This window comes from Sprattus sprattus, assembly GCF_963457725.1.
Source record: "Sprattus sprattus genome assembly, chromosome: 19".
In the NCBI taxonomy this organism is placed as follows: Eukaryota; Metazoa; Chordata; class Actinopteri; order Clupeiformes; family Clupeidae; genus Sprattus; species Sprattus sprattus.
The window spans coordinates 25,847,042-25,857,041 of record NC_137917.1 but is presented as its reverse complement, the minus strand read 5'-3'; the positions used below and the strand labels follow the sequence as shown (position 1 = coordinate 25,857,041).

Genomic DNA, 10,000 nt, shown 5'->3' with positions numbered 1-10,000 from the left:
TAGCCACTATGCTATCATTCAGGTAGCCACTTTGCTATCATTCAGGTAGCCACTATGCTATCATTCAGGTAGCCACTTTGCTATCATTCAGGTAGCCACTGTATTATCATTCATGTAGCCACTATGCTATCATTCATGTAGCCACTGTGTTATCATTCAGGTAGCAACTATGTTATTATTCATGTAGCCACAATGTTATCATTCAGGTAGCCACTATGTTATCATTCATGTAGCCACTGTGTTATGCTATGCTGTAAGGTCTCATTGTGTGGTGACGATCAAGACATAATGTTGTGATTGGCATTCAATTCAACTGGACTGAATTGAACGGCAGTGTATGGTTGAGACACTGAACTCTGACGGACAGAGAACACTGAGACTGAGACTGACGAGACACCTGTGTGACTCTGAACATACAGTACACACAGCAAGCAGACACTGACACAGATATGAGCTTAAAATCTCAATCTCGTAGAATAGCTCTAACTTGGTGCTGCCTCAGGGCTGGCCTCTACATCTAGACTCTTTCTTTTCTTCCATCGTTTTATAGCTCATGGGTTACTGTCTGGTAACCCCGCATTGTCTAGCACTAACTGTGTTCCTACTGATTATGTTTCAGTATCTAAGTACTCCGATTAAAGGATTTTTTCGGTTATCAAAAGCAGCATACAGCACTCATCACACGATGACCGTTGCACTGTATCGCTGCTGTGTGGAGACTGAATAAGCCTGGATTGGCGAGGTGTATCGTTTTATTCTGCACTGTCTAGCAAGCCTAGTGGGATCTACTTCGGGGGAACCTTGCTGCAGGAGCATGCTGCCTGGCCCCCCCGTAGATCACCACGGTGGACTTTACCTGAGGTCGGTCTCCGAGAACCTCCTCGTGACCGCGTCGTCTTCGTCCTCCTCCTCCTTCAGCTCCTGCGGCCTGTCTACACTAACGCTCCTCCTCCCCGCTCCCTTCCCAGCCCTCCCCCCTCCCCCTCCTGCCACTCGTCCTCCCTCTCTGCCACCTGCCCCCCCCACTTCTGCCTCCTGCTCCTCTTGAAGCACCTCCTCCCCCACACTGTCCTCCCCTTCCCTGGAGTGGCTCCGCCCAGGCAAGCCTTTGGCGTTGCTATGGACGCCGCCGCGAGCGAGCGGAATGGCGTGAATGGCGGAGCGAGCGCGTGCAAAAAAGAACAGAAAAGACAAGAGCAAAAAAAACAGACAAATAAAAACAAGGAATGGGGCGACACAAAACAGTTTTCAGAGAAAAGACAAAACAGAGAGATGCACCAAAAGATTGCGTGAGGACCTGAAGCACATTCAATAAAGATAATCAAAAACACAAACAATGCAAAAATAGCAGAAGCACACAGATGCACATGGAGACAGAAGACAATTGTACTGTGACGAACGGAACAACAGATCCTTTTTGTTGGTCTTTCAATAACACAGCTCCTTTTGCCAGAGATGGGTCTGTGTTGCATAGGGGAGTGTAGTTCAACGTTTGGCTCCAATCTAAACTACGCAGAGCCAAACCTGAACTCACTGAAACAGGAAAAGAAGAAATGATGCCACCGTAAAGGCACATTTCCTTGGCAGTATAACACTAAACCTGTTGCAGGAGTTCCCGTTACGGGAAAACACCTGGACAAGCCCAATGCTTATGACCCCAAAAGCACACTTCGTGATTTAATGACCTATGCTGGTGGACCCATTCCTGGCAAAAAACAAACAAACACATCAAGATGAAAATGTGTTTTTTGGTGAGCTTCGACCCTGTGGTGGCGCGTGGCGTGGCACGGTGTGGCGTGGCGTGGCTCACCCGATCTTGCGGCTGCCTCGCGGCCGTTCCGACTGGACAGACATGTAGCTCGTGCTGCTGAAGCGAGAGGCACTGCTGCCCCGCGAGACAGCGGACACGTCGCTTACATCGCTGTCCGACGACTTGGCCGAGAGGTTGTCCGTCCCCCGCGTGGGATCCCTCCGCTGCAGACGGAGAGAAAGAAAGAGGAAAGAGGAAAGAGAGAGAGTTAGTAAACGAGAGTAAGGAAAAGAAAGTTAGGTAACGGCTTAATCACTAATAATTATTCACGAAAGAATGTATTATAATTCCTCACTATAGACCTTTAGGGTTTGGATTTAAGGATTTGATGGATGGAGTTGAGGTGGACAGAAACTATCCGTATAACTTTCCTGCTTTAGTTATGCTCTACAGCTTTAACACTTCCAACACTAAGGCCTTTTTTTTTTACTCTGTTAGGTAGTCTGCCATGTCTGATATTTTTTTATATTTTACCTAACTAAAAACCACGAGAAATTCTAGAAAACCTCAACAGTCTGACAGTGAAGTGCTAATTCACATGCTGCTAGGTTTGTGGGCCAACTGTCTCCATACAGCATTTCCATCTATCAAAGCGTTGACATAGTATTTATATCATTCACAATGGAGAGCGGTTCAAAGTTATGTAATAGCCAAAAGCCTCAAATGGTTTGCTTATCCTTAAAGCCGCCTTGTGCCTACCCAGAAGTGTTTGGTGGACACTTTAGTCTGGAGTTTAATGTTTTGTCATGCTAATGCCAAAAAAATAAAACAGTGGTTTGTTGTGACAAGGACTCTTATTTTGTCAGCATAAAACCGTCTTGTGTAATCAAAGCTTTGTTAAAGCTTGCAGAACTCTGTAATATAGCTGTAAACAAGCCAACCTTCACAATCCCTCATCTCGGGCACTGAGAAAGCTCGATGAATACATTCATCTTTCTACCTGCTTTTTATAGACGCAACAGACAGCCTTCGATTCCCCCCTGAGAATAATGACTCACATTCCGCATACTTAAAAGGAGACGAGAGAGGTGGACGTCTTGGGCTTACATGGCCTGGCTAGGAATGTTGTTAGCGTTTAGAACCGAACGAGCTAGCCTAGGCGGCAGAGCACCTTTTAGTCAAAGTATGGTAAACACAACGTGTAGAGTAAGAACATACTGAACTAACAGTAGTTAAAGTATGTCTGGAATGTCTCAGGTCACCTGACCTCCTTTCTAACACGTACTTCATTGACGAGTCATCTGCAGCAAGAATCCCCCAGTTATTCACGGATACTATAAATAGTAATATGGTTACTATTTGTACTAGTTTTTCCATTCTTCATTTGAAATGTTTCTCAATATTGTTTTGGCTGAGAGAGAACTGAGAGGGGGTTTTAGTATCTCATTTGGTGAAATGTTTTGTCTCATGTAAAAAACAAACTTCAACCTAATCTCAAGACTCTTTTGAAATGACAGTGATGTTAGGCATCCTGTCATTCACTTCATGGTGGTTCTATGAAGTGTTTAAATTGTGAGACGGAGGGAGAGAAAACTAAAAAGAAGTATAGACCTGCCTTGGAAACCAAGGTCTAGACTAATATAGCGTGTAACACTGTTATTTTATATTAGAGGAGCTAATCTAGAGTACAATGTGGATTTGATAAAGGCGAGTACATTCTTATGTGGTGGGGGGGGGGGGGGGGGGTGCAGAGTTAGGAGGTGCTGGGTTAGGAGGAGAGCCTGGGGGAGAGGCTGGGTAAGGAGGTGCAGAGTTAGGAGGTGCTGGGGCTTGCCTTGTGGTAGTCCTGCTCCAGCCGCGAGTCGGAGCCCTGGCCCTGCTTGTACTTGTTCATCTTCAGCTTCATCTGTCTCGTGCGCTCCTCCACGTCCATCGCACCTACGGAGGAGAGGCACAGGCTGGTCAGAGAAGGAAGGAGGGAGGGGGGGATGGAGAGCGGCTGTGAGTCTGGGGGGGGTGGTATGAGGGGAAGGGGGGGGGGGCAAAAAGCATGTGCTGTCAGCATCTATGTAAAGACAAAGTGGGAGTGTGTGTGTCTGCACAACAGTGCCTAATATCTCACAGACTGGAGACCACTGGGAGCATTTGGCTGGGAGACGGCCCTGACTTTTGCTGACAGTGTAGTAAGAGAGACATATGCGTTCCTCATCGCGACCTCGCTCATCTTGAGGAGAGTGTGATTACCAGCCTGTGTTGTTCAGTGACATTGTTCAATTCATCAGGTGGACTCCCATCTCAGGAATGTTTCCAATCCCAACACATACATCAGTCTGGTTCTTCCAATCCCAACACATACATCAGTCTGATTCTTTGTTGATACAACCATGTCAGCACACGACATCAGTTATTCTCATGCTGGACTAAACTAAAGCACTCAATCTCAACATACAAAGACAATCCACACAAAAAATATGCCATGAAAAATCACTTACACCAAACATCCAGGCAGGAGAACAGAATACTGAACGCCTGCCATGAATGATGACACAGTGAAGCACCCTTTCTTGAGCACTCTAGAATCGCACACAAAACCGCCTGTTCAACAGTTCCATAAATCCCACGTTTATGACAGAACAGTGGCTATCCCTCATTCGTGTGCCACACACTACGACGACCCTGATTATAAATCCTGCTGCCCTGCCGAGCGGCTGTGGCACACACCCCCACACCCTATCCCATCCCCTGAGAAACATACACGCATCAGGCATCAATACATTCTGGGCCAGACGCTAGTCAAGACTCCTGCTGACTAATGCCCATGCTATGCTAGCTCAGCTTTATTTGTTGCTTGCTGCTGCTGCTGAATTGCTAATCTAGCGAAGGCTGGAAACATAGCTCACAGCGCTCGGCTGCTTTTATAGGGCTGGGTGGCGTTTTCTTTTTCGTTCTTTAATTTCAATGGCTGTATAAAAGCCCTCTAAGGTGTAATGTTTGCATGTTTTAGGGGCCTGGTGAGATCTCAAAGAAACATGGTGTTTGCCGCTGGGTTGACTTAGTGGAAGGGTCACAAGAGAGGGAAATAAACAGAGTTAATAGTTATTCTGTATACAGCGAGCTGACAGAAGGGGGGAAGAAACATCATAACGACTAAAGGTTGTTTGTTAATGCACACGGACAAAACAGTTGGATATAGAATAACACTAAGCATGGCAGACATTAAAGTGTGTGTTTCTAAAGAGTTTGGGACCTTTGACGGCATGCTCTCAGAATGTGTCACTCATGTGCCCTCAGTGCATCAAACGATCAATCAATCAACCATCAAATCAATCAATCAATCAATCAATTGATTAAACAATCAATCAGTACACCTGTTCATCGAAAGGGGTGCTCAGAGGTTGTGGAAAAACAGAGTGTTTTCTTTTCTTATTAAACTGCTACAAAGGCACACCGTTTTTGTGATGCATTACTATTGGTGCACGTGGCAAAGTGAACTCCTAGTGAACATTCCACTCATGCCACAGCACAGGCATGGAGCACATGTGTAGAGTTTCTCACAAGCAGGAAAAGGACTCAGCGCTGTGCTGCGGGCCTACCTGCATCGCCATTCTCTGGGCTCTCAATGTCTCTGTCTACTTTGGGTTGGGAGGGGGAGGAGGGACGGGGTTGTTGGTGATGGGGAAGCAACACAAAGACACATGAGAGAGAGAGAGGGGGGGGGGGGGGGGGAGATAGAGGGAGGGAGGGAGGGAGAGAGGGAGAGAGAGAGAGACACAGGGGAGGGAGAGAGATATATAGAGAGACAGAGAGAGAGAGGGGGGGAGGGAGGGACAGAGAGAGTGAGAGAGAGAGAGAGAGAGAGACAGACAGGGGAGAGGGAGAGAGAGAGATAGAGAGAGAGAGAGAGAGAGAGAGGGGAGAGAGAAAGATAGATAGACAGAGAGAGAGAGAGAGAGAGGGAGGGAGGGAGGGAGGGAGGGAGGGAGGGAAAAGAGAACAACAACAAAACAAATGAATGGGCATCCAAACACAAATGTGCTGTCATGAGAGTATTGCTGTTGAGATAGGAGCTAGCACAAAGACAAATGTCTGCCTGGGTCCCTCTAAGCCACTGTAACAGAGCTGTCATTAATATTAGCATGCGTTAACCACATATGGGCTCATACCACAAGCAGTCACTGATGGCACATTTCATTATCTCCAACCAACTAAGTAGTGCATGTTCTGAATTACAAACCAGTTAAAAACACACATAATGTGTTTATTTATATTGATCATGTGTATATTTAACCAGATCATGTTGAAAAAGCAACTTAATTACCCAAGGAATTAATGAATTGTGCCTAGTCTATTCTGATTCTGATGCTGAGGCTGATTCTAGTCTAGAGCCATTACTACCTGTCCAATATGTGGTTAAGGCAGGCTCTATGATTTGTCGCAGCATACAGATGTATGCTAGAGAGAATAATGACAGACTTTTTAACAGAACTTTTTAGTTGTATGTTTGCGTTGTGAACGAGATACAGGTTTGACTTGATGGAAAGATCAAGTCCAGATACAGTTCTATCATGCCTTAGAGCTTTGCAGAGACGGGAGGTTAGTAGGATTCACAAACACAGTGGGAGGAACACCACAGGTAGAGAAGAAGAAGAAGAAGAAGAAGAAGAAGAAGAAGAAGAAGAAGAAGAAGGAGAAGAGAAAGAAGAAGAAGAAGAAAAGGAAGAGAAAGAAGAAGAAGAAGAAGAAGAAGAGAAAGAAGAAGAAGAAAAGGAAGAAGAAGAAGAAAAGGAAGAGAGGGATCAGCAGGATGGGCAGGAGAAAGCAAGGGATGTGAGAAGGAACCAATGAAAAGGAAGAAAAGAATAGCAAGATGGGGGAAAAGAAGAAGAAGAAGAAGAAGAAGAAGAAGAAGAAGAAGAAGAAGAAGAAGAAGAAGAAGAAGAAGGGACAGACCTGAGTTTGTCCGACTGGGTGAGTCCATGTCTTCTGGGGGTGTGGGGTGTCACATCACAGAAATGGACAGACATAGACAGAGGAGATGGGGATGAGAGGATGTGTGTGTGTGTGAACAGGTCAGAGGTCGGGGGGATGGGGGGGGGGGGGGGGGGGTAGGGTCACACTGAGAGAGGGCCAGGCCATATAGGGGGGGGGGGGGGGGGCTGCATGGAGATAACATGAAGTAAAGTGGGAAAGGGCGGGAGGGCACAATAACAACAACAATAATAACAAACAAACAAAAACAAACACACCACCCACAATACTGCACAATAATAAGGTAATAAGGTATAAAGAGAGGAAGCGAACAGCCAAAAGAAGAGCAAGAGCAGAGATCTTAGTATTAAGAAAGACAGGAAAGAGAGGAGGAAGAGGAGGAGGAGGAGGAGGAGAGATCTCAGTATTGAGAAAGACAGGAAAAAGAGAGGAGGAAGAGGAGGAGGAGGAGGAGGAGAGATCTCAGTATTGAGAAAGACAGGAAAAAGAGAGGAGGAAGAGGAGGAGGAGGAGGAGAGATCTCAGTATTAAGAAAGACAGGAAAGAGAGGAGGAAGAGGAGGAGAAGGAGGAGGAAGAGGAGAGATCTCAGTATTAAGAAAGACAGGAAAGAGAGGAGGAAGAGGAGGAGGAGGAGGAGGAGGAGGAGGAGGAGGAAGAGGAAGAGGAGAGATCTCAGTATTGAGAAAGACAGGAAAGAGAGAAGGAAGAGGAGGAGGAGAGATCTCAGTATTAAGAAAGACAGGAAAAAGAGAAGGAAGAGGAGGAGGAGGAGGAGGAAGAGAAGAGCAGGGGGAGGAAGGGTGAGCTTCGGGTGCTCTGGAAAAGGCCTGAAAGGCTGAAATGTTTCTGAAATGCCAAAGAGGGAGGTTAACGAATGAAGACGTCGCCGGTACAGACAGACCAGGACCTGGGGAAGAAGGAGGAGAAGAGAGATAGAGGGATGGGAGGAGAGGAGAGACAGAGGGATGGGAGGAGAGGAAGAGGCGCCTGAGGAAGAGGATAAAAGGAAGAAGGGCTCCTGGTGCTATCTGAGGTGTAGAGAGGGAAACAGACGCTGTGGAAAGGCAGCCTGGAAAAGGAAACACGGCCGGTAGTACCTGACACACTGCTGGAACCAGAACTAGAACAAGAACTAGAACTAGAACCAGAACTAGAACTAGAACTAGAACTAGAACTAGAACCAGAACTAGAACTAGAACCAGAACTAGAACTAGAACTAGAACCAGAACTAGAACTAGAACTAGAACTAGAACTAGAACCACGGCCTGTTTGGACTGGGCTTTCTTTTTTCATGCATTCTATCCTGCATGCGTGTGTCCTTTTGTGTGTTCTTGGGAATACTCTTGAGAGTGTATCTGCCTGTGTGTGTAATAGTGTGTGTGTGTGTGTGTGTGTGTGTGTGTGTGTGTGTGTGTGTGTGCATGTTATGCAATACATCTCTCCCAGAGGCCTGAGTTTGACCCTAATTGGACGAGATGATCCTCTGCATATTCATGCGTCTTATCTGTATTTTCAGAGGAACAGAATCTGCTGATTCTGGTTATCATTCCCCCCTCCGCCCTCCCTCCATCCTCCCATCCCCCCTACACCCATCCCCCCTCATCCCATCTTAACACACACACACACACACACACACACACACACACACACACACACACTTCTCTTTTCTCTAGTAGCATTGAACTGCACTTTCATCCTCTGCTATCATTAATCACTGACAGAACAGGACAGACCAGTTCAGCTGTGCTGTGCTGTGTATGTGTGTGTGTGTGTGTGTGTGTGTGTGTGTGTGTGTGTGTGTGTGTGTGTGCGTGTGCGTGTGCGTGTGCGTGTGCGTGTGCGTGTGCGTGTGCGTGCGTGCGTGCGTGCGTGCGTGCGTGCGTGCGTGCGTGCGTGCGTGCGTGCGTGTGCGTGTGCGTGTGCGTGTGCGTGCGTGCGTGCGTGCGTGCGTGCGTGCGTGCGTGCGTGCGTGCGTGCGTGCGTGTGCGTGTGCGCGTGCGCGTGCGCGTGCGCGTGCGTGCGTGCGTGCGTGCGTGTGTGTATGTGTGTGTGTGTGTGTGTGTGTGTGTGTGTGCGCGTGCGCGTGCGTGTGCGTGTGTTCGATCTGGCTTATCCCACCCTGCCTCATGTCACCCAGTGGCGAATCTGAACTGTGTGGCGACTACTTCACTTTGAGGAGAGCATGAGGAACGGCCTTTTGGACGACTGAACCACTCCTCTCAGTTATTGACAGCAGGCTTGGCACTCACTGCCCATGCCTACACAGCTAACGGTCAGGTGTGCCTACAGGTGCAGAAGTGCTGCTGTCACTCCTGGGGTGTGTGTGTGTGTGTGTATGTGTGTGTGTGTGTGTGTGTGTGTGTGTGTGTGTATGTGTGTGTGTGTGTGTGTGTGTCTCAGCATTGTCAGGAGTGATGACTTGCTTCTCTAAGCAGAGTACTTGAACCAGCCGTGCTCATCTGCATTCAGCTCAATGACGCAGCGAGTCCATTAAATGATCAAGTCACACAAGAGCAGGAAGAGAGAGAGAGAGAGAGAGAGAGAGAGAGAGAGAGAGAGAGAGAGAGAGAGAGAGAGAGAGAGAGAGAGAGAGAGCGAGGGAAAGAAACCAGGAGTCTGTGGCTGTTGATATTTAAGCCATATATTGCCATTATTTAAGCCATTAAGTTTGTTTAACCCCCCCCCCACACACACACCTGTCGGACACGTGGACCCAGACACAACACACCAGGTGTGGACACGCATTGCCTTCCCTGTCATCAAGAGCGTGCTGTTGCCATAGAGACCAGGATGCTTAAACTGAGCCCAATGAGAATGGAAACACTGAAACCGTCGCCTGTCCGTGGCCCTATCACACTTTGCAAAGCAAACATTTAGAATGAGATAAATATGCCCCGAGTGCTCTTCCGTGTCTGTGTGTGTGTGTGTGTGTGTGTGTGTGTGTGTGTGTGTGTGTGCTTTATTCACACTTAATGCTCAGGGAGAAGCAGACAAAAGTGTATGCTGGTGGAAGATGTGTTCACGGCCAGACATTGCAGTGAACAATGCAAGCAGAAATTTTCATCCCTAATAATAGTGAACTCCAATACAATCATCCACCTCCTGGAGCTGAAGCATGTGGCTGAGCAAGCCTGGTGCTTTGTGTGTGTATATGTGTGTGTGTGTGTGTTTGTCGAGGGCAGATGCTTCTTAGTGTGACTGTGTGTGTCTGTCTTTCTCCTGAAGGCCAGAACTTTTAAGGAAACTCTAGACTAAACAT

At 47.4% G+C, this 10,000-nt stretch overlaps 1 protein-coding gene across 1 annotated transcript in view; it reads right to left on the bottom strand.

Moving 5' to 3' along the window:
* The window catches only part of rims2a (regulating synaptic membrane exocytosis 2a), a gene marked incomplete at both ends in the record, with an annotated part of 194,304 nt that overhangs the window by 38,268 nt on the left and 146,036 nt on the right, over positions 1–10,000 (bottom strand). The window contains 3 exon segments of the mRNA XM_080858121.1: positions 1,811–1,974; positions 3,585–3,688; positions 6,701–6,733. Coding sequence (XP_080714247.1) covers positions 1,811–1,974; positions 3,585–3,688; positions 6,701–6,733 — 301 coding nt within the window.